Here is a 24,960-nt window from a genome sequence, read left to right as displayed (position 1 = left end):
TCATTTGAACAAAAATCCTGCTCAGATATCTATCCTATCATTGTTGCAAAACTCAAAGGCACATAAGAACACCTTAATGAAGGTGTTAAGCGAGGATTATGTACCCAATAACATCACTGGAAGAGAAATGGCTAATATGGCGGGACAAGTACTGGAAAGTCATAAAATTATCTTCCATGAAGATGAGCTGCCACCTGAGAGGTTGAATCACAATCGAGCATTGCATATCATAGTGCAATTTGAAGACAAATTCATTGTCAGGGTCTTGGTCGACGGAGGTTCAAGCCTCAATATTTGTCCATTGGACACTCTAAAAATGTTGCACAAAGGTTTTCATGAAATATGGGTAGGAAGCATGAACGTGAAACCTTTTGATGGGTCCCAAAGGGCCACAATCGAGAAGATCAACCTTTGTTTGCAAATGGGGCCAACTTGGTTCTACGTCGAGTTTTAGATGCTTGACATACCAGCCTCATATAATCTTTTGTTGGGGCGACCATGGATCTATGCCACTGAAGTCGTGCCTTCCACACTACATCAAGCTGTGAAATTCGAATGGAATCGTCAGGAGGTGATCATTCATGGAGATGGAAGTAACCCCATTTACACTAGTCAAACTATCCCGGCTATTGGGCATAGAAGAAGACTAGGAGGGAAAACATATCATCACATTGAACGGGTCAATGCCTTTGAGAAAGATAAATGGTGGAGCAGTAAAATAGAATGTATATTGGCATGTTCTAGGTATGAGCCCGATAAAGGGCTGAGAAAGAATCTCCAGGGCATCACTAAATCGATATGACTGAAAAATCATGGTACCACCTTTGGGCTCGAATATCAATACACATAGAAAGAATACAATGATTGGTCTCCTCCATGGCGTGGACCATATTACCCTCTCGAGCAACCAGTGCCACGCCTAGATTAAGATTTTCACCAAGCTGATACGATATGGGGGACCGCAGAAGAGGAAGCACTTGCTGGGTTGAAGAATTTGTTCTTGGAGGATGAAGACATGGACTGCCGTGCCATAATTGAGGAGGAGGAGGAATAAGGCCTCACTATTCAGACCGTAAAGAAAGGAGCTGTTCTCAGGAACTGGACCGCAACACCATCCCGAGCCCACCGAGTCCCTAGGTAGCTTGGCAGATTTTACTTCTATAGCCATTCTAGGCATTTAAGATTTCCAGTAATTTTGATTTACTTGTTTCAAAATAAATGCTCGATTCCTCGAGTCGTACTTGTCTATATGATTTTTCGGTTTTAATCAAATGCATTTGCTCTTTATTATTTATTACTATTTCTACATTTTTTCTTTCTACAACGTTATTATTACTTTTCCTGATGAACCAATGACTGTGACATGTAATGAGGTAACATAACATGAGAATAGTGATTCAGATGAAGAAGATGAGATACCCGAGGAAGTTGTCAGGGAGGTTGAAAATTTTGGAAATAAGCCTAAGTCCAATCTGGACGAAACCGAAGCAGTAAATTTGGGAGATGCCGAGACTATCAAGGAGACTCGCACCATCATTCACTTGTCACCAACAGAGAAGGAAGAATACATCAGTTTTTTAAAGGAATATGAGGAAATTTTTGCATGGTCATATGACAACATGACCGGCTTGAGCACGTCCATAGTGGCTCACAAATTGCCTACTAGTCCCATGTGTCCTCTAGTGAAGCAGAAACTCTGAAAGTTCAAACCAGACATGAGCCTGAAAATCAAGGAGGAAGTTACCAAGCAGATCAAAGCCAAAGTTCTTAGGGTGGTTGAGTACCCAACTTGGTTAGCTAACATTGTGCCAGTTCCAAAGAAGGATGGGAAAGTCGGAGTATGTATTGACTATCAGGATTTAAATAGAGCAAGTCCCAAGGACAACTTCTCACTGCCAAATATACACATCCTAATTGATAATTGCGCCAAGCATAAACTCCAAATCTTTGTAGATTTCTTCGCGGGTTATCACCAGATCTAGATGGACGAAGAGGATGCAGAGAAGACAACGTTTATTACGCCTTGGGGTTTATACTGCTACAAGATGATGCCATTCAGTCTGAAGAATGTTGGTGCTATTTACATGAGAGCCATGACAACCATCTTTCATGATATGATACACAAGGAAATAGCGGTGTATGAGGACGACATCATTATCAAATCCAAGAGGACCGCATATCACATAGCGGACTTGAGAAAGTTCTTTGACAGGTTAAGGGCTAAGGAGGTACAACTTGAAACTGAACCTCGCAAAGTGTGCATTCGGGGTTCCCGCAGGAAAGTTGTTGGGATTTATTGTCAGTCGTCGAGGGATCGAGCTGGATCCGTCTAAAGTCAAGGCTATCCATAAGTTACCACCACCTAAGAGTAAAAAGGACGTAATGAGCTTCCTGGGACATCTCAACTACATTAGTCGATTCATAGCACAGTTCACAGTCATATGTGAACCCATCTTCAAGATGATGAGGAAAGATGCCGAAACAAGCTGGACCGAGGATTGCCAGAAAGTTTTTGACAAGATCCTAGGACATCTCAACTACTAGAACGCACTTGCTGTGCTTTGACCTGGACGACCCAGAAGTTAAGGCATTACTTCTGTGCCTATACCACATACCTCATATCTAGGATGGACCCTATGAAGTACATATTTTGAAAACCCATGCAGACTGGAAAGTTGGCCAAATGACAGATATTGTTAAGTGAGTTTGATATCGTCTACATAACTCAAAAGGCAATCAAAGGACAAGCATTGCCAGATCACCTTGCTGAAAATATGGTGGGAGGAGCATATGAACCTTTGAAAACATATTTTCCTGATGAAGAAGTGTCGTTCGTAGGGGAAGACATTACTGAAGCATACGACGGTTGGAGGATGTTCTTTGACGGAGCTGCAAATTTCAAAGGAGTGGGCATTGGAACAGTTCTGGTATCAGAAATGGGTCAACATTATTTGGTATCTGCTAAACTCAGATTTCCTTGCACCAACAACATGGCGGAATATGAAGCCTGCATACTAGGGCTCAACATGGCAATCAACATGAACATTCAAGAGTTGTTGGTAATCGATGATTCAAATTTGCTTGTGCACAAGGTACAAGGAGAGTGGGCCACCAACAATTCCAAGATATTTCCATATCTGCACCATCTGCAGGAATTGAGAAAGAGGTTAACAAATATATAATTCTGACATATGCCCAGAAGTCATAATGAGTCTGCCGATGCATTGGCCACCTTGTCATCTATGATACAACATCCAAATAAGAATTAAATTGATCCCATTCCGGTGAGGATCCATAATCAGCCGACATATTGTGCTCATGTTGAAAGAAAAACAAATGGAAAGCCTTGGTTCCATGACATCAAGGAGTATTTGTCAAAGGGAGAATATCCAGAGCATGCAAACCACACCTAGAAATGCACACTCCGGAGATTGTCCAATCACTTCTTCCACAGTGGAGGAAATCTGTATAGAAGAACTCCCGATTTGGGATTGCTAAGATGTGTCGACGCAAAGGAAGCTTCTAAGCTACTTGAGGATGTACATTCCGGGACCTGTGGCCCGCACATGAATGGCTTCGTCTTGGCTAAGAAGATACTCAGGGCCAGTTACTTTTGGATGACTATGAAGACAGATTGCATCCAGTATGTCTGCAAATGCTTTCAATTCCAAGTGCATGCCGATATGATAAAAGTGCCGCCAAATGAGCTCAATGTAACAAGCTCACCTTGGCCATTCGCCGCCTGGTGAATGGATGTCATTGGTCCGATCAAGCCCACTGCTTCAAACGGACACAGGTTTATTCTGGTAGCCATTTATTACTTAGAAAATGGGTAGAGGCTTCATATTACAAAGCTATGACCAAAAAAGTCGTTGCAGATTTTGTCAAGGATTGTATCGTTTGCTGATTTGGAGTTTTCGAGTCCATTATTACTGATAATTCTGCCAATCTCAATAGTGACCTAATGAAAGCTATGTGTGAAACTTTCAAAATCAAGCACAAGAATTCCCCAGCCTATAGACCTTAGATGAATGGAGCCATAGAAGCCGCCGACAAAAACATCAAAAAGATACTAAGAAAGATGGTAGAAAACCACAAACAATGGCACGAGAAGTTACCGTTTGCTTTATTGGGATACCGTACTACGGTTCGCACATCAACCGGGGCAACCCCTACATGTTGGTTTATGGTACCGAGGCTGTCATCCCAGCCGAGGTAGAGATTTTTTCTTTAAGAATCATACAGGAAGCTGAACTCAGCAACGCAGAGTGGATAAGGAGTCGCTATGAACAATTTGCCCTTATCGATGGAAAAAAGGATGAATGCAGTGTGTCACGGCCAACTTTATTAGAACAGAATGTCCAGAGCTTTCAACAAAAGGGTCAAACCAAGGCAATTTGCACCAGGTCAGTTAGTGCTGAAGAAGATCTGGCCAAAACCAATCAATTCAAATGCAGTCAAGAGATACTATGCTTAGATTATTTACATTTCCTCATCTGATGTAATTGAACTATGCTTGACCTGATTCCCATTTAAGAGGGGATACATAGGCAACCTTATGGGTTCGGTCATATCAAAATAAAAATTACATTTTTCCCAAGATCAGAAATTGGGGCAGAATTTTGAGGAGGACCTCAAAATTCTAGAGCAAGTCCAGCCAACACCATCACATGCCAGAAAGTCAGAAATTGGTTAAGAAACTGGGGCAGAATTTTGAGAATCTGAAGAAGGTTCAGCAATGCCTATTATCCCCAAACGGTCAAAAGATCATCTACCAAACTGGGGCAGAATTTTGAGGAGGACCCTCAAAATTCCAATATAAGAGAGCTGCAATGCCTTTGAGATGTGTTACAGTCACTAGTTCATCTAAAATTGCTTGATATATCAATACGTTTCTAAAACAACTCTATTTTTATCAATAATTGCATATTTTCAAAAACTCTATTTCCATAACAGTCAGGTGACACCTAGGGAAACTCGAAAAGGCTTTCAGAACAGAGCAAAACAAGGCAAGTCCAGAAGCACGAACCAACTTCCCCTCACAAAACTTACAATTTTTCTTTGAATGCAGGCACATCTGACATAATGATAACATCCGCAAATATATGCACGTAGCAAGATTACTATCAATCAGGCGATCAAATACCGAATATATTTCCAGCTAAGACATATGCTACTCTTATTTGCTATTTGCTCCCTGCATGAGGCTAATCCCTGCCTCCCTACTTGCATGAGGCTAATCCATGCCTCCCTATTTGCATGAGGCTAATCGTTGCCTGCATACTTGCACGAGGCTAATCCTTGCCTCCCTACCTGCACGAGGCTAATCCCTGCCTCCCTACCTGCACGAGGCTAATCCCTGCCTCTCTACCTGCATGAGGCTAATCCTTGCCTCCCTATTTGCATAAGGCTAATCCTTGCATCCATACATGCATGAGGCTAATCCTTGCCTCCATACCTGCATGAGGCTAATCCTTGCCTCCATATCTGCATGAGGCTAATCCCTACCTCCGTATCTGCACGAGGCTAATTCCTGCCTCCCTATTTGCATGAGGCTAATCCTTGCCTCCCTATTTGCATGAGGCTAATCCTTGCCTCCATACTTGCACGAGGCTAATCCCTGCCTCCCTACTTGCATGAGGCTAATCCCTACCTCCCTATTTGCATGAGGCTAATCCTTACCTCCATACCTGCATGAGGCTAATCCTTGCCTCCATATCTGCATAAGGCTAATCCGTGCCTCCGTATCTAAATGAGGCTAATCCCTGTCTCTCTATTTGCATGAGGCTAACCCTTGCCTCTATACCTGCATGAGGCTAGTCCCTGCCTCCCTACCTGTATAAGGCTAATCCCTGCGTCCCTATTTGCATGAGGCTAATCCTTTCCTCCATACCTGCATGAGGCTAATCCCTGCTTCTGTATCTGCATGAGGCTAATCCCTGCCTCCCTATTTACATGAGGCTAATCCTTGCCTCCATACGTGCATGAGGCTAATCACTGTCTCCCTACCTACATGAGGCTAATCCTTTCATCCATATCTGTATGAGGATAATCCTTGCCTCCATATCTACATGAGGCTAATCCTTTCCTCCGTATTTGCATGAAGCTAATGCTTGCCTCCATACTTGCAGGAGGCTAATCCTTGCCTCCATATATGCATGAGGCTAATGCTTGCCTCCATACTTGCAGGAGGCTAATCCTTGCCTCCATATGTGCATGAGGCTAATCCTTGTCTCCATACTTGCATGAGACTAATCCTCGCCTCCATACTTGCATGAGGCTAATCTTTGCCTCCATATTTGCATGGGGCTAATCCCTGTCTCCGTACTTGCATGAGGCTAATCCCTACCTCCATACCTGCATGAGGCTATCCTTGCCTCCCTATTTGCATAAGGCTAATCCTCGCCTCCCCATCTGCATGGGACTAAGCATTGTCCCTCTCTACACAAATATTGCGCTATTTCTAGTACTATCTATTTGCTTTTCAATCGAGCTAAGCTTTGCCCTTCATTTCGTAAGACTAAGCCTTATCTTGTTAACATCATATTACTGCATGTCATGGGATGAAATATCACCAATCTATCCAAAGGCGTCATAGTCTAAAATGCATCATCCTCATAGCCAGAAGACACCATGCCATGGCCTGAGGATCCCTCAAATTTGCATATCATTATTCAAAGGCCTCATGGTTTGGAGGAACCATTGTCATGGCCCGAGAACATCATTTCATGGACTGCAAATCCCTAACTAAACAATTCATGGCCCAGGATGTTATGGTCTAAGGACGTTATGGTCCAAGGACATCATCTCTAACCGTCCAAAAACAACCTTCATGGTCCAAAAAGAGAATCTGCTTCATGTTTAAATTTTCGTACAAATACATGTTCGTAGCATCTTTTATCTGCAGGTGACCACTAAGAAACCACTATCATAGCAGGAGTGATCTCACTCCAGTTCCTTCAACTGTCTCAAACCTTAACCGCTCACCATAGCTGCTTTTGCATCCCGTGTCCGTTCTTGCAATAACTTCATCGATATATTCTACTAATGAATCCAGAACTACATATGTCTTGATTTCTGCAAAACCAGGGATATGTAGGCAACTTGAAGACCGGAGTCCGGCCTCTATCTTTCAAAGCATCCCGCCTGGTCAAAATTGGCCATCGTTTCTTTACCCGAAAACTCTTTCATCCTTCCAGGTTAAAGAGGGGCAGCTGCTGAGTTTTTCCCTATATATTTTTAATACGTATATATACTTTCAAAATAGCATATATGCATATATAATCATGCATAAGCATTTTTCTATAATTTTAAAGGCTTCAAATTGATTTATTTCTTCTCTTTTACTCATAAAATTTCCAATAATTATCCTTCAAATTACTTTTGTGGTGATTAGCCATGTAAAATCGTTATTTATGCCAAAATATTGTTTAAATATTTTAGTGCACTGTTTTACAATTTCCTTTGCATTTTAAAGCTAATTTGCATATATTTGCAATACTAGCCCTATCAATGCATAATTACATTGTTGATACATAAAATGATCTTTTATATTTTTAAGATGTTAAATAACTATTTTAAATCATTTTAGTACACGAAATTATTTTTCAAATATCATTTATTATTTCTTATAAATTATATGTGTTAAAATGGATATTTAAAATCTAGCCTAATTTTATTTCAATTTCAGCTCCAATACCCAACCCAATTTTTGATTAAATTACCCAAGCCCAATAGTCGTCTGACCCTAAAAAACCTACCCGACCCGGCTGTTGTTAGATCTTGGCCGTTGATCATTTTGATCAACGGTCCAGATCTCCAATTACCTAAAATAAACTAACCTATACCCCCCAAACCCTAACATTTCTCACCTTACACCGCCGCCCTAAAATCCTCTCTGCTCTCAAATGCTCACACCCTAACCCTAATCCCCAATCTCACTGACCCCCATCTATGGCAATCTCCGGTAACCTCTCACCACCTCTCAGGCCTCCAATGGCCTCTCTCCTGTCATGCTTACCATCTCTAAGGCCCTCAAGGGACCAGGGCTATGTTGACTTGCATCTAGGGTTCATCTCTCGCCTGTTCCAGGCCATTCTGGTGTGATTTTGAGTGAGATCGTCCTATATTAGCCACGATCTATAATTTTCTAAACAGGTTTCTTCATCTCTGTATGGTTCTCTTCGAAACCCTAATTTCTTTTCTAAAAACTTCCTAGATCTGTACAGATCTAAGGTGATTTGAGTATTTTTCCTGTGAGTTTTACAATAACCTTGAGATTCGTTATAAGAATCTTATGATTTCAAGTGATTTTCATCTTTTTCTAAAATTAGGGTTTCCGGGATTTCTTCTTAAAATTTGTTCGATGATTCTTTGTGTTTAAACGTATGCTTCTCATACATTTTTTGGATGATTTTATGAACCTGCTACAACCCTAGCACGTTTGTACTGAAAACCTTAATTTTTTCGGGTTCTTCGTTTGATTTCTGGATATTGGTACATCTGATTGTGTTCTTGTCTTGGGTTCTTGTGACTTCTCATGATTTTCTTGTCCTAATATGCTTCTACTGAATTTTCCTAGTTTGAACTTTCACTAATATTATGTACTTGTGTTCATACTAACCATTCGTGCAAGACTTGTATACTTCTCTTTGAATTAGTGTTGTTTAACTTTTGTTTTGTTGAATTTATGTATCGATTCCTAACTACTCATGCCTTACCTCATTTTATATGCTAAGCATGCTAATTTTTTCATGACTTTCTCTTCGACTGAACCCTTGATTATTCTGAATCCCTCAATTCCCGGTTTAATTTGAACACTTTCCTTTAAATGTTTGATTCGTACCTCTTTACTCAATTTGATTGAATTTTCTTGCCTTAATTATTTTTCCCTGCCATGTTTGTATTCCGCTGATTATTTATTGATTTGTTTCCTTAATTAAACTGTTGTGTATTTACCCCTAATTACCTATTCTATACCTAAACTTTACTTCATTCTTTTCCTTAAATACTTAGTATGTTTTACTGTTGATTGAACTGTCCCTTGATTAAGGGAGGACCTTGCTGTTTTACGTGTCACTTCCCTAATTTACTACTTAATTGATCTCTTAACTTATGTGTCAAGCTTTTGATTAATATATAAACCTCCTCTTCTATTAAGTTTAGAGGAGAATAGAACGAAAACTAGTTCAAAACTCTCTCTTATACTTAAGCTTTCTGCTCTTTTTTGTTACTTACTACTTCTATTGAACTAGCCGGCTGTAAGCCAAGGCTAGTTATTGCACTACACTACTCTATACTTTGTGTCTACTATCCTTAACTGGTATGTCCCTAATTAAGTTTTGAAAGTCAAACCCTATGTGTTTCATTCCTGCATTAGTCCATCAATTGTGATTTCAAGTTGTATTCCTGTTTATCTCTTTGCTTAGCATGGATAAAGTTCTGTCCTGTTCAATGTATGTTTTATATTCTGCCCTCTCTCATGCCTACTCCTTTGCTTAATATGTCTAAAATTCTGTCATGTTCATACATGTTTTACACTCTACTTACTTCTTTACTTAGCATGTCCAAACTATATGCTTAAATCCCGTTCAAGACAGGCCAACTATTATTTATGTTCTAAACTATTTACTAAGTCTCCAAGATACTAAGTGTATGCAGTTTGTGATTGTATGTTTCTACTATCCCTATCCCTGTACCCTAAAGTGATTCTTATGTGCCACAATCCTTTCATTCCCATGTGAAGTTCTGTTGTTAAGTGATTTGAATATGACCAATTGCTTGTTTGATGCTTGATACTCTTCTCAAACTGTCTTTTACCACTAAGTTATTTCCTATTTTATGGAAAAAAAATTTCCTACTTCTGAAGTCATCTCTTTACTATTTTCAAAACAAAACTATGTCAAGCACTCTCAGACTACTCCTAGAATATTAGGTTCTGCTCCTCTGGCATGTGTACAACCTTGAGATCCTTGAGATTTCTCTAAACTCTGGCATGTCAGAGCTGGCCTTTCCACACTGCACTTAAACAGTTCTTGTTTGAGAAAAGTCTAGGTGTGAGCACTGCCCGAGATCCTTGAGGTCCTTAGGAAACTCTGACACACATAGACAAGATACTCTCTATAGAACCTTGGTATTTGAGGCTATTGGAGGTTTGGGGAAGTCATTTAGGCCTTCTTCAGGGTCCCTATAGTTAACTTCTTCTTTTTTCTTTATTGTTTATGTAATTTATTCAGCTGGTCTGTAATAATTATTTATAAATAACATTGGGGTGATTAGCGAAAAGGGCTGGGTAGCTACATATCTGTTGGGTAACTTGGATAGATACCATGCCTATAGGATAATGTTAATACTTTGCTATGTTTGCTTTGCTTTCACGATATTAGAAATCATGACTATAGGATCTAAATGGATTAAATAATAGAAACCATGTCTACAGGGTTAAAATCAACTTTATAATTAGATACCATGCATGTAGAGTGTAAAGTGATTGCGTTCAATTTCTGCTATTGTATGTATCTACATTTGTCTCACTATAAATCATGCCTATAAGTTCGAAAATCAGCTCATAACAATTAGATACCATGCCTATAGGAATTAAAATCAGAAATCCGGCCTATAGAACTTAAAATTAATTTAGTAAAACAAATCAGTTTAATCCATGTTAGTTCTTTTTGAATTGGTTTAATCAACTGTCCGCTTCTTTAATGAGTTTTCAAATACTGCCTTAATTTACTATCACTAGAAAGCATGTCCAAGGATCTCAAGTGTCTGTTTAAAACTATTCATTGTTTTACCTAATCAATGTAGATATCATGCTCTTAGGACATCACTGTTATGCGTTTAGGCAAGCCTCTAGGGCGATTTAAATTCTGCAACTCTGAAACTGTGCTTTGTTATTTAAAACTGTTCAGGTTTAACAGGTCTAAATCAGTAGGCAAGCTAAATAGGATTTTCTACACTTTGTCCTAAGTCAATACTGCATAATCCCTGCTCACCTAGATATCATGTTCTAGGATTTTCTCTTAAATACCTGACTGTTATTTTAAGACGTGCATTTACTTGTTCTATTTGTGGAGGTGAGTGTGCGCCTATAATATATTCTCTTTAAATGTAGTCCTATTTATTCTTGATTGACGCCTAGACTTTTATCCTTTAAAACCTTAGAAAGGTCTAGAACTATCCAAAAGCAGAGGTCCTAAATACCTCCAGGGCCACAAGGAAGGGACGGGTAGTGCACGCATAGGACATCTGTCAAGGTTATTAGAACGCTTTAGGCTATGACCAAGGGCAGGAGATTGGGTAGTAAGGATATGATGACTACGCGCTAATGTCACGTGTAGCCCCTCATTGAAGAGTATTTACCGGGCATTGTGTGGGGTGATCCTATAGGCTAACCAACCTAGGACCCCTCTTTCCCAATTCTCGATGTTTAAACCTTTTTCTTTTATATGCAACTTGTTCAAATTCTTTGAGTCATACAATGTCCAAAACATGCGCTTAGTTGCAAGTATGTGTTTAACTATTTATTTGTTAAAGGACTAATTCATAAGTATAAGTTCAGCCAGCACCCACCATTATGGACGAAGAAGGGTGCCTAACACCTTCCCCTATGAAAATCTATGAAAAATAATGAATTTTTCTTTTAAAATGAAATTTGGTTGACTTCGGTCAACATTTTGGGTAAATAGACCCGAACACGTGATTTGACGGTCCCGGAGGGTTTGTAGGAAAATATGGGACTTGGGCGTATGCCCGAAATTGAATTCCGAGGTCCCAAGCCCGAGAAATAATTTTTTAAAGAAAATTATTTTCTGGAATGTATGTGAGTTTTTGGAAATGAAATATGTTTGAATTTGATGATATCGGGCCCGTATTTTGGTTCCGGAGCCCGATACAGGTCTTATATGTGATTTAATTGAGCTTGTAAAATTTGGTGAGAAACAGACTTGAAATGACATAAATAGGAACTTCGGTTGTTAAAATTTGAACTTAAGAGTTCATGGGATTTTTCTTTGATTTTGATGCTGAATTCATAGTTATTAATGTTATTTTGATGATTTGATTGCACAAGCAAGTCCGTATGATGTTTTTAGGTTAGTGTGCATGTTTGACTTGGAGCCCCGAGGGCTCGGGTGAGTTTTAGATAGGCCATAGAGTGAAATTTGGACTTTGAAAATTGCTGGTATATTGCAGGTCTGCAGGCTTCGCAATTGCAAAGCCTGGCTCGCAAATGCGAGAAAGTATCGCAAATACGAAAGTCGACCTGGGCTGCCTTGGTCGCAAATGCGACTTTTGTATCGCAAATGCGATATCGCATTGCGAAGGGTCCCTCGCAAATGCGAAGGTGACCGGAATTTGTACTTGGTCGCAAATGCGACAAAATCTTTGCATCTGCGAATGTAGAAGGTTCTGAAGGGTCCGCAATTGCAAACTATGGTCCCAATTGCGATATCTGCAACCTGCTAAATTATAACTTAGACGCATTCTCAGCCATTTTTCAACCCCTTTCAAAACCTAAACACCTTTGGTCGATTTTTCAAAGATAAGTACTCTTCCAAATCGATTGTAAGTTATTTCTAACTCATTTTCATTAATCTTTAACATCTTTTCATATGATTTCAACTCAAAATCAAAGGTTTTCATGGGGAAAATTGGGTGTTTTGGGTAGAACTTAGGTTTTTCAATTTTTGGTTATTTGGACCTCGATGTGAGGTTCGATTTCAAAACAAATTATATATTTGGGTTCGTGGGTGAATGAATAATCGGATTTTGGTTCGAACCTCGGGTTTTGACCATATGGCCCGGGGTCGATTTTTGACTTTTTGGGGAAAACTTTAGAAAACCTATTTTCATGCATTAGAATTGATTCATGTAGCATTTATTGATATAGTTAAGTAACTTGTGGATAGATACGAGCAAATTGGTGGCGGAATCAAGAGGTAAAGCGGTAGTTGAGGCTTGAATTATGATTTGTGGCATCGAGGTAAGTGTTTGGTCTAACCTTAGCTTGAGGGATTAAGAGTTGTGTCCTATTTGCTATGTGCTAGTTGTTGAGTACGACGTATAGGCATGGTGACGAGTATCCATACGTTGGTGTCCAACATGCCCATGAGTCTTATACTATGATTAATGTGACTCTGTTTGTATGGTTCATGCCTTATGTGATGATTCATTTTGTTGAGCAAGGCTTGTGGAAGTAATATTGGTATTTGAACATTGAAGAGCGTTGGCTCAAGTTGTAAAATGATTTGTGGAAGTATAATTGGCAGTTGAACATTATAGAGCATTGGCTCAAATTGTGAATTGAGTTGTGAAGTAAATGTGAAAAAGAAAAGAGGATTATGATATTGTCTCCCTTGCCAGGATGTTGTTTTTTTAATGTTATCTCCCTTGCCGGGTTGTTATTGATTTGATATTGTTTCCCTTGCCGGGATATGATTGTTGTACTATTGTTCCCTTGCCGGGATTTTATTGTAATTTTATTGACTCCCTTGCCCTTATTGCTTTGTGATTGTTGTTTGGGTTAGAAAGAGTATTAAAGCACGAATGGTGATGCCATGCATAATTTTTATGAGAGAGTGTTAAAGCGCGAAGGGTGATGCCATGTATGATATTTAAGAGATAGTATTAATGCACGAAGGGTGATTCCGTGTCACACGATGTACAATTCCGTGCCATGATATGAGTGTTAATGCACGAAGGATCATTCTGTGCCATGATTATGTGAGATAAAAGCACGAAGGGTGATGCTATACCGATTTTATTAATTTTATGGTGAGGACGAGAGTAAAAGCACTGATGCTGTGCACTTGTCTTTGATTTTCCTGATTTCTACTGATAATTAAGTTATGGTGTTCTTTACATTTAACTGTTGGTTTCTGTTGTTACTTGTTGTTCCCCGCAACATGTTTTCCCCTCCTATCCTTAACTGTACATTTCTACCTTTATTTTCCGATATATATGATTTGACTGCACAAGTTTATTTGGTAGTTTGGTCCTAGCCTCGTCACTACTTCGCCGAGGTTAGGCTAGGCACTTGCGAGCACATGGGGTCGGTTGTGCTGATACTACACTCTGCACTGTGTGCAGATCCCGGTACTGGAGCTTACGAACCTTAGCTTTGGGTTGCTGCATTCAGTCCATTCGGAGATTCGAGGTAGTCCTGCAAGCGTCTACAGGCCTTGGCGTCTCCTTCTATCCTTTCATCCCATTTCATTTATGTATTTTTGAGACAATATTGTATTTATTTTCGGACCCTTATTTTTAGTATTCGTAGACCGTCTATAAAATTGTGACACCAGTTCTGGGTAGTTTATGTTTAAGGATTTGTATTGGTAATATTTAAATGGTTATGTTTTGATCTTCCGCTTATTAAATTCCATTGTTTATATAATGTTAGTTCATAATTGTTAAGGGATTAAAATGGGAAAAAGGTAAATAATTCAAATGGTTGGCTTGCCTAACTTTCACTAGTAGGCGCTATCACGAATCCCGAGGGTGGGAAATCCTGGTCGTGACAAGTTGGTATCAGAGCTCTAGGTTACTTAGGTCTCACAATTCACAAACAAGCTTAGTAGAGTCTGAGAGATCGGTATGAAGACGTCTGTATTTACCCCCAGAGGCTACAGAGTTAGGAAATACTTCACATCTATTATTTCCTGTCGTGCGGTTTGGTTTTTTAATACTAATTGAATTTCTACTCTATTCTTTCGCAGATGGAGAGAACACGTGCTTCTTCATCCACTGATCAACAGCCCGAGCCCCCAGCAGCAGCTCCTACGAGGGGCAGAGGGAGAGGCCGAGGTAGAGGCATAGCTCAGCCCAGAGCATTAGCACCAGCGGCGGAGCCTCAGGTTGAGTTTGATGATGAGGTTCTGGCCCAGTCAGTTTCGGTGGGCCCAGCTCAGGTCCCAGAGGGGTTCATTGCTACCCCAGTACTCTAGGATGCTCTGGTCCGTCTAGTGGGCCTTTTGAAGAGTGTCACCCGGGCAGGATTGCTTCCTGTAGCACCAGTCGTCTCTCAGGCTGGAGGAGGAGCCCGGACTCCTGCTACCCCCACTCCAGAGCAGATAGCTCCACAGTTTCAGACTCTAGTAGCTCAGCCAGTTAGAGCAGTTTAGTCGGGTGTGGTAGCTCAGATCGGTGATGGAGCAGCTATGTCTGCTGATGCCTTGTGGAGATTGGACAGGTTTACCAAGCTCTTTTCTACCACTTTCAGTGGCACATCTTCTGAGGATCCTCATGATTATTTAGACAGCTGTCATGAGGTTCTTAGGAATATGGGGATAGTGAAGACCAATGGGGTCAACTTTGTTGCTTTTCGCTTATCTGGACCCGCCAAGACTTGGTGGAGAGATTATTGTTTGGCTAGACCAGTTGGGTCACCAGCTTTGACTTGGGAGCAATTTTCTCTGCTATTTCTAGAGAAGTTTCATCCTATCACTCAGAGGGAGAACTATCGGAGGCAGTTTGAGCGTCCCCAGCAGGGTTCTATGATTTTTTCTCAGTATGAGACCAGATTCATTGACTTGGCCCATCATGCTCTTATCATACTCCCCACCAAGAGAGAGAGGGTGAGGAGGTTCATTGAGGGACTCATTCAGCCCATTCGACTTCAGATGGCTAAGGAGACGGGGAGCGAGATTTCTTTTCAGGATGTAGCCAATGTGTTCAGGAGAGTTAAGATGGTGCTATCACAGGGGGTAGGGGGTGATCAGGGGTCTAACAAGAGACCTCTTCATTTGGCAGGTTCATTGGTGCCTCATCTGGAGGCAGAGATTCTTTTGGTAGGGCCATCCTCCTAAACCATTTCATTTAGCACTTCAGGCTTCTCACGGTGCTCCAGGTGGCTGTGGTTCTCGTATGCGGTATTCTGATCAGTTGCCCTACAGTTGCCCTATTAGTTCACCTCCGCTCTAACGTTTTTAGAGTGGTTATTCAGGCCATCAAGGTTAGCAGTCTCAGCAGCTGAGGGCTTGTTATACTTGTGGCGATACAGGGCATATTGCTAGATTTTTCCCTCGAGCATCGAGCAGCTCTCAGCATCAGGGTTCCCGTGCCATGGTTCAGGCACCGAGTGTTCCACAGCCTACTCAGCTAGCTAGAGGTGGAGGTAGAAGTGCTAGAGGTAGAGGTATTAGAGGTGGAGCTCAGGCCGCTAGAGGTGGAGGCCAGCCAGCAGTAGGCCATCCCAAAGATGTAGTTAAGGGTAGTGGGGCCCAGCCCTGATGTTATGCTCTTCCATCCAGGCCTGAGGCTGAGGCTTCCGATTCAGTTATCACATGTACTGTTCTGGTTTGTAGTAGAGATGCTTTAATTTTATTTGATCTGGGATCTACATACTCATATGTGTCATCTTATTTTGCATCGTATCTGGTCATGCCTAGTGATTCCTTGAGTTCTTCTGTGTATGTGTCTACACTGGTGGGTGATTCTATTATGGTATATCGTGTCCATCATTCATGTGTAGTTGTGATTGGGGGTCTTGAGACTCGTGTAGATTTGTTACTTTTGGATATGGTTGATTTTGATATCATATTAGGGATGAACTTGTTATCACCTTACCACGCTATCTTGGACTATCATGCCAAGACTCTGACCTTAGCCTTGTCGGGTTTTCCTCGTTTAGAGTGGAGAGGGACTCCTGGTCTTCTATCCGTAGTGTTATCTCATATATGAAAGCTCAGTGTATTGTCAAGAAGGGGTGTTTGGCCTATTTGGCATATGTTCGTGATTTTAGTACTGAGGCTCCTTCTATGGATTCTGTGCCTGTAGTTCGTGAGTTTCTTGAGGTTTTTCCTTCAGACCCGCCGGGTATGCCACCCGACAAGGATGTTGACTTTTGTATTGATTTGGCTCTGGGAACCCAGCCCATTTCTATCCCGCCGTATCATATGGCCCCGCCTGAGTTGAAAGAGTTGAAGAAGCAGTTGCAAGACTTGCTTGATAAGGGCTTCATTAGACGTAGTGTCTCGCCTTGGGGTGCGCCGATGTTGTTTGTTAAGAAGAAGGACGGATCGATGAGTATGTGTATAGATTACCGGCAGTTGAACAAGTTTACAATCAAGAATAAGTATCCATTGCCGATGATTGATGATTTGTTTGATCAGCTTCAGGGTGCCAAGGTATTTTTGAAGATTGACTTGAGATCCGGCTACCATCAGTTGAGGATTAGGGCATCCGATATTGCTTAGACAAATTTTCACACTCGGTACGTGCATTACGAGTTCTTGGTGATGTCATTTGGGTTGACAAATGCCCCAGTAGCTTTTATGGATTTGATGAACTGAGTGTTCAAGCCTTACTTGGATTTGCTCGTGATAGTCTTCATTGATGATATTTTGATCTATTCCCGCAGTTGGGAGGAGCACGAGCAACATCTAAGAGTGGTTCTTCAGACTTTGAGAGATAGTCAGTCGTATGCTAAGTTTTCAAAGTGTGAGTTCTAGTTGAGTTTAGTTGCATTCTTGGGTCATGTTGTATCAGCAGAGGGTATTCAGGTAGATCCGAAGAAGATAGAGGCAGTCAAGAACTAGCTTAGACCCGCATCAGCTATAGAGATCTGGAGTTTCTTGGGTTTGGCAGGCTATTATCGTCAATTTAAGGAGGGCTTTTCATCTATTGCAACCCCGATGACCAGGTTGACCCTGAAGGGTGCCAGTTTGGGTGGTCGGACGAGTGTGAGGCGAGCATTCAGAATCTCAAGACAGCTTTGACTACGGGGCCGATGTTGGTTTTGCCCACAGGTTCAGGGCCATATACAGTTTATTGTGATGCATCTCGTATTGGACTTGGTGCAGTGTTAATGTAGGATGGCAAGGTCATTGCTTATGCTTTGCATCAGTTGAAGATTCATGAGAAGAATTATTCGGTTCATGTTTTGGAGTTAGCAGCCATTGTTCACGTGTTGAAGATTTGGAGGCATTATCTGTATGGCGTGTCATGTGAGGTGTTCACGGATCACAAGAGTTTGCAATACTTGTTCAAGCAGAAGGAGCTAAATTTGAGGCAAAGAGGGTGGTTGGAGCTATTAAGGACTATGATATCACCATCTTATATCATCCGGGAAAGGCCAATATGGTGGCCGATGCTTTGAGTAGGATGTCAGCCAGTATGGGCAGTCTTGCTTATATTCCGGTCGATGAGAGACCGCTTGCTTTGGATGTTCAGGCTTTGGCCAATCAGTTTGTGAGGTTGGATGTTTCTGAGCCCAGCCGTGTGTTAGCTTGCACAGTCGCTCATTCTTCTTTATTGGAGCGTATCCGAGATCGGTAGTATGATGATCCTCATTTGTGTGTCCTTAGGGACACGGTGCAGCACGATGGTGCCAAGTAGGTTACATTAGTAGATGATGGAGTTTTGAGGTTGCAGGGTTGAGTTTGTGTGCCTAATGTGGATGGGCTACGGGAGTTGATTTTAGAGGAGGCCCATAGTTCCCGATACTCTATTCATCCGGGAGCCACTAAGATGTATCAAGATTTGTGGCAACATTATTGGTGGAGGAGGATGAAGAAAGATATTGTTGCATATATGGCTCGGTGTTTGAATTGTCAGCAGGTAAAGTACGAGCATCAGAGACCTGATGGTTTGTTCCAGAAGATTGAGATTCCTTAGTGGAAGTGGGAGCATATCACTATGGACTTCGTTGTTGGACTCCTATGGACTCAGAGGAAGTTCGATGCAATGTGGGTTATTATTGATAGGCTGACCAAGTCAACATATTTCATTCATGTGGCAGTCTCCTATTCTTCCGAGAGGTTAGCTGAGATCTATATTCGGGAGATTGTTTGTCTTTACAATGTGCCCATATTTATCATTTCGGACCAAGGTACGCAGTTTACCTGACATTTCTGGAGAGCAGTTCAACATGAGTTGGGCACACGGGTCGAGTTGAGCATAACATTTCATCCTCAGACGGACGGGCAGTCCGAGTGTACTATTCAGATTTTGGAGGATATGTTTCGAGCTTGTGTCATTGACTTTGGAGGCTCCTGGGATCAGCTCTTGCCTTTAGCGGAGTTTGCCTATAACAACAACTACCAGTCGAGTATCCAGATGGCTCCTTATGAGGTTTTATATGGTACGCGATGTCAGTCGCCGGTTAGATGGTTTGAGCGGGGAGAGGCTCGGTTGTTGGGTATGGATCTAGTACAGGATGCCTTGGACAAGGTCAGGATCATTCAGGATAGGATTCGTACAGCTCAGTCCAGGAAAAAATGTTATGTCGACCGTAAGGTTTGTGATGTGGCATTCATGGTCGGCGAGCGGGTGTTTCTTCGGGTGTTGCCTATAAAGGGCGTGATGAGATTTGGGAAGAGGGGCAAGCTTAGCCCTAGGTTCATTGGCCCGTTTGAGATTCTTGATCGAGTGGGAGAGGTGGCTTACAGACTTGCGTTGCCGCTGAGCTTATCATCCGTTCATCTAGTGTTTCATGTGTCCATGCTTTGGAAGTATCATGACGATCCATCCTACGTGTTAGATTTCAGCACTGTCCAGTTGGACAAGGACTTGTCCTATGAGGATGAGCCGATAGCTATTCTAGACCAGAAGGTTCGTCAGTTGAGATCGAAGAGTTTTCCTTCTGTTCGTGTTCAGTGGAGAGGTCATCCTGTTGAGGCATCGACCTGGGAGTCCGAGTTCGATATGCGGAGCCATTATCCCCATCTTTTCTCCGACTCAAGTACTTCCTTCGTATGTCTGTTCGAGGACAAACAGTTGTTTTAGAGGTGGAGAATGTGATGACCTTTTGGGTCATCACTTGTTTTAGAAATAAATTCTGTGTTCCGAGGCCTTAAAAACACCTTTCTATCTTACCTCGATTTGCGTGCACAGTCCGGGTGTGTATCCGGGAAGCCATTATGTGAAAATCTATGAAAAATGATGAATTTTGCTTTTAAATGAAATTTAGTTGACTTCGGTCAACATTTTGGGTAAATAGAGAAAATATGGACTTGGGCGTATGCCCGGAATCGAATTCCGAGGTCCCAAGCTCGAAAAATGATTTTTTTTAAAAAATTGTTTTCTGGAATATATATGAGTTTTTGGAAATGAAATATTTTTGAATTTGATGGTATGCGACCCGTATTTTGGTTCCGGAGACCGGTACAGGTCTTATATGTGATTTAAGTTGAGCTTGTAAAATTTGGTGAGAAACGGACTTGAAATAACGTGAATCGGACCTTCAGTTGTTAAAATTTGAACATAAGAGTTCATGGGATTTTTCTTTGATTTTGATGCTAAATTCATAGTTATTGATGTTATTTTGATGATTTGATTGCACGAGCAAGTTCGTATGATGTTTTTAGGTTAGTGTGCATGTTTGGTTTGGAGCCCCGAGGGTTCGGGTGAGTTTTGGATAGACCACAGAGTGAAATTTGGACTTAGGAAATTGCTGGTATGTTGCAGGTCTGCAGGCTTCGGAATTGCGAAGCCTGCTCGCAAATGCGAGAAAGTATCGCAAATTCGAAAGTCGACCTAGGCTGCCTTGGTCGCAAATGCGACTTTTGTATCACAAATGCGATATCGCATTTGCGAAGGGTCCCTCGCAAATGCTAAGGTGACCGGAATTTGCACTTGGTCGCAAATGCGACAAAATCTTTGCATTTGCAAAGATAGCGGGTTCTGAAGGGTTCGCAATTGCGATATCTGCAACCTGCTAAATCATAAGTTAGACGTATTTTCAGCCATTTTTCAGCCCTTTTCAAAACCTAAATACCTTTGGGCGATTTTTCAAAGACAATTACTCTTCCAAATCGATTGTAAGTCATTTCTAACTCGTTTCCATTAATCTTTAACATCTTTTCACATGATTTCAACTCATAAAAAGGGTTTTCATGGGGGAAATTAAGTGTTTTGGGTAGAACTTATGTTTTTCAAATTTTAGGAATTTGGACCTCAATTTGAGGTCTGATTTCAAAAAAATTATATATTTGGGTTCGTGGGGTGAATGGGTAATCGAGTTTTGGTTCGAACCTCGCATTTTAACCTTGTGGACGCAGGGTCGATTTTGACTTTTTGGGATAAACTTTAGAAAACTTATTTTCATGCATTAGAATTGATTCATTTAGCATTTATTGATATAGTTAAGTAACTTGTGGCTAGATATGAGTGAGATGGTGGTGGAATCAAGAGGTAAAGCGGTAGTTGAGGCTTGAATTGTGATGCGGGCCATCGAGGTAAGTGTTTGGTCTAACCTGAGCTTGAGCGATTAGGAGTTGTGTCCTATTTTCTATGTGCTAGTTGTTGAGTACGACGTATAGGCATGGTGAAGAGTATCTATATGTTGGTGTCAAGCTTGCATGTGAGTCTTATACTATGATTAATGCGACTCCGTTTGTATGGTTCATGCCTTATGTGATGATTTCTATTGTTGAGCAAGGCCTGTGGAAGTAATATTGGTATTTGAACATTGAAGAGCGTTAGCTCAAGTTTTAAAATGATTTGTGGAAATATAATTGGCAGTTGAACATTATAGAGCATTGACTCAAATTGTGAATTGAGTTGTGAAGTAAGTGTGAAAAAGAAAAGAGAATTATCATATTGTATCCCTTGCCAAGATATTGTTGTTTTAATGTTATCACCCTTGTCGGGATGTTATAAATTTGATATTGTTTCCCTTTCCAGGATATGATTGTTGTACTATTGTTCCGTTACCGGGATTTTATTGACTCCCTTGCCCTTATTGCTTTGTGATTGTTGTTTGGGTAAGGAAGATTGTTAAAGCACGAAGGGTGATGTCATGTAGGATATTTGTGAGAGAGTGTTAATGCACGAAAGGTGATGTCATGCAGCACGATGTAAAATTCCTTACCATGATATGAGTGTTAATGCATGAAGGATCATTCCATGCCATGATTATGTGAGGTAAAAGCACGAAGGGTGATGTCGTGCCGATTTTATTGATTTTATGGTGAGGACGAGAGAAAAAGCACGGAGGGTGATGCCGTGCACTTGTCTTTGATTTTCCTGACTTCTTTTGATAATTGAGTTATGGTGTTCTTTACATTTAACCGTTGGTTTCTGTTGCTACTTGTTGTTCCCCGCAGCATGTTTCCCCCTACTATCCCTAACTGTATATTTCTGCCTTTATTTTTCGATGTATATGATTTGACTGCACAAGTTTATTTGGTAATTTGGTCCTAGCCTCGTCACTACTTCGCCGAGGTTAGGCTAGGCAATTACCAGCATATGGGGTCGATTTTGCTGATACTACACTCTGCATTGTGTACAGATCCCGGTACTGGAGCTTACAGACCTTAGCTTTGGGTTGCTGCCTTTAGTCCATTCGGAGATCCGAGGTAGTCCTGCAGGCGTCCGCTGGCCTTGGTGTCTTCTTCTATTTTTTCATCCTGTTTCATTTAAGTATTTCTGAGACATTATTGTATTTATTTTCGGACCCTTATTTGTTGTATTCCTAGACCGTCTGTGAAATTGTGACACCAGTTCTGGGTAGTTTATGTTTAAGGATTTGTATTGGTAATATTTAAATGGTTATTTTTTGTTCTTCCGCTTATTAAATTTCGTTGTTTATATAATATTAGTTCATAATTGTTAAGGGATTAAAATGGGAAAAAGGTAAATAATTCAAATGATTGGCTTGCCTAGATTTCACTAGTAGGCGCCATCACGACTCCTAAGGATGGAAAATCCGGGTCGTGACAGTGCTGCAACAACTTCTTTATCGTCTAACCACCGAATGCCATCATCGCCATAAGTCCAGCCAGAAGAATTAAACACAAATAGAGTCAGTTGGGTGACACCTTTTTCACTTATATCATCATTACGACCAACTCTATTATTGCTGGACAGGACGTGAGATTCAAAATAATGGGAAGAAAAGTATGAGATTTCTTGAAGCAAGTATGCTTGAACAATTGATCCTTCAACTCTGGATTTATTTTTATGGTCTTCTTGACTTTGTTTAGGATTCTACAATAATTATAAAAATAAACTATATAATATGATGAAGGTGATAAATAATAAATTCTCAGTAGAAAACTACACACCTTTCAAATGGATTACATCCATCGATATTGAGCTGGCCCACCAACCCTTGCTTCATATGGCAAATGAATTAATAAATACTCCATTGAATCAAAAAATGCAGGTGGAAATATTCTCTCCAACTTACACATGATTACAGGAATATCCTGTTCCATTTGTACTAAATGATCCTCATGTAACACTATTGAGCATACGTCTTTAAAAAATCGACTAAGTTCAGTTATAGGCTTCCAGATTGGTTTTGGAAGTGCAGTAAAAGCAATTGGTAGAAAACATTGCATAAAAACGTGGCAATCATGAATTTTTATTCCAAAGAGCTTTAAGTGTTTCATATCAATACATTTTTCTAAATTTGAAGCATAGCCATCAGGCCTCTTTAACTGTTTAACCCATTCACATACATCTTTCTTTTGGTTCTGATTTAAGGTAAACTTTGCTTTGAGTTTAATCCATCTCCCATTAACATCAAATTGCAAGTGTAAATCATTTTGACGACAATGTTCTTTCAAGTCCATTCTTGCCTTCTCATTATCTTTAGTTTTATCTTTGTTGTCCATAACAATATGAAAAATATTATCGAAGACATTCTTCTCTATGTGCATCAGATCAAGATTGTGATGAATCAGATTGGTCTTCCAATATGGCCGATCCCCAAAACAACTTCTTTTAGTCCAATTATGAGAAGTTCCATATCTATAGAACTTGCGTGGACCTGATTCAGTTATCTTAGGAAACCCTCTAACTTTTTCTCACACTTGATCCCCAGTTAACCTAAGAGGAGGTCTAGAATTCTCCGCTCTCCCTTTGTAGAAAGCATTTGTGTTTCTTCTAAAATCATGATTAGGAGGCAAGAATTGGCGATGACAGTCAAACCAAGCGTTTTTCCTTCCATATTTTAACCGAAAAGCTTTTGATTGTTCCATGCAAATTGGGCATGCTAATTTACCCGCTGTACTCCACCCTGATAGCATGCCATAAGTAGGAAAATTATTAATTGTCCACATTAATGTTGCTCGCATAAGAAAATTTTGCTTATTTGACACGTCATAAGTTAGTACACCATCAGTCCACAGTTATTGTAGTTCATCTATTAACGGTTGAAGATATACATCAATTTTCCCCTTGGGATTATGAGGACCTGGAATGACCAATGTTAAGAACATATGTGGGGCAATCATATATAGATCAGGAGGAAGATTATAGGGAGTAACAATTACTGGCCAACAAGAGTATGGTGATGCTGACTGGCTATACGGTGTAAATCCATCAGAACATAAACCAAGCCTAACATTTTTAGGTTCAATAGAAAAGTTCGGATAGGTTCGATTGAAATGTTTCCATGCTTCTCCATATGAAGGGTGGCACAACACGCCATCTTTCCTACAATTTTCATAATGCCACCTCATGTGCTCCACAAATTTTGTGGAAGCATATAGTCATTGAAGCCTAGGAATGAGTGGCAAGTAATGCAATCTCTTACGTGGAACCTTTTTGTTTTGCTTGCACACTTGTTCTTTATAATGACGTTCATGACAAAACTTATACTCGGTCATGTTTATACCAGCCTTGTAGTACAACATACATCCATTAACACAACAATCAGTTTTTTGACTAGTTAGACCAAGCCCTAAGACTAGCTTCTTTGCCTGGTAGTGATTAAGAGGTATCTTATTAACGGGGGATTTGAATCCTTCATTAATTGTTCCATTGCATTACAATAACTTTGGGACATATAATGTTCAAATTTGATACTCATCATTCTAACCGCCATAGACAACTCTGAATATTTACATCCGGGCCATAATGGTTGCTGAGCTAAACTCAACATGTCATAAAACTTAGTAGCTTCCATATTTGGAGGCTCTTCTAAATTGGGTTCTATTTGATGCCCGAATTCTACACCAGCAGCATCATAAACCATACCTTGATATCTAGTTACGTGTTAATAGTCATCCC

At 40.6% G+C, this 24,960-nt stretch overlaps 1 protein-coding gene across 1 annotated transcript; it reads left to right on the top strand.

The window, feature by feature from the left end:
* Nucleotides 1-1,715: 1,715 nt before the first annotated feature.
* Nucleotides 1,716-3,182, top strand: LOC138878418 (uncharacterized). The gene is made up of 2 exons (XM_070158095.1): nucleotides 1,716-1,838; nucleotides 2,691-3,182. Exons 1-2 carry the CDS (start codon nucleotides 1,716-1,718, stop codon nucleotides 3,180-3,182), a joined length of 615 nt encoding a protein of 204 aa, XP_070014196.1.
* The last annotated feature ends 21,778 nt before the right edge of the window (nucleotides 3,183-24,960 follow it).

This window comes from Nicotiana sylvestris, chromosome 9 (genome assembly GCF_000393655.2).
Source record: "Nicotiana sylvestris chromosome 9, ASM39365v2, whole genome shotgun sequence".
Lineage (NCBI taxonomy): Eukaryota > Viridiplantae > Streptophyta > Magnoliopsida > Solanales > Solanaceae > Nicotiana > Nicotiana sylvestris.
Note: the sequence above shows the minus strand (reverse complement) of the source record. Positions and strands in the feature narration are given on the sequence as shown.

What these genes read in the sequence shown, in the direction of transcription:
- LOC138878418 (XM_070158095.1), top strand. Translation starts at nt 1,716, where the DNA reads ATGAGCCTGAAAATCAAGGAGGAAGTTACCAAGCAGATCAAAGCCAAA. An exon ending in AGAAGGATGGGAAAGTCGGA is followed by an intron (nt 1,839 to 2,690) that starts GTATGTATTGAC and finishes GCCAAATGACAG; the next exon opens with ATATTGTTAAGTGAGTTTGA.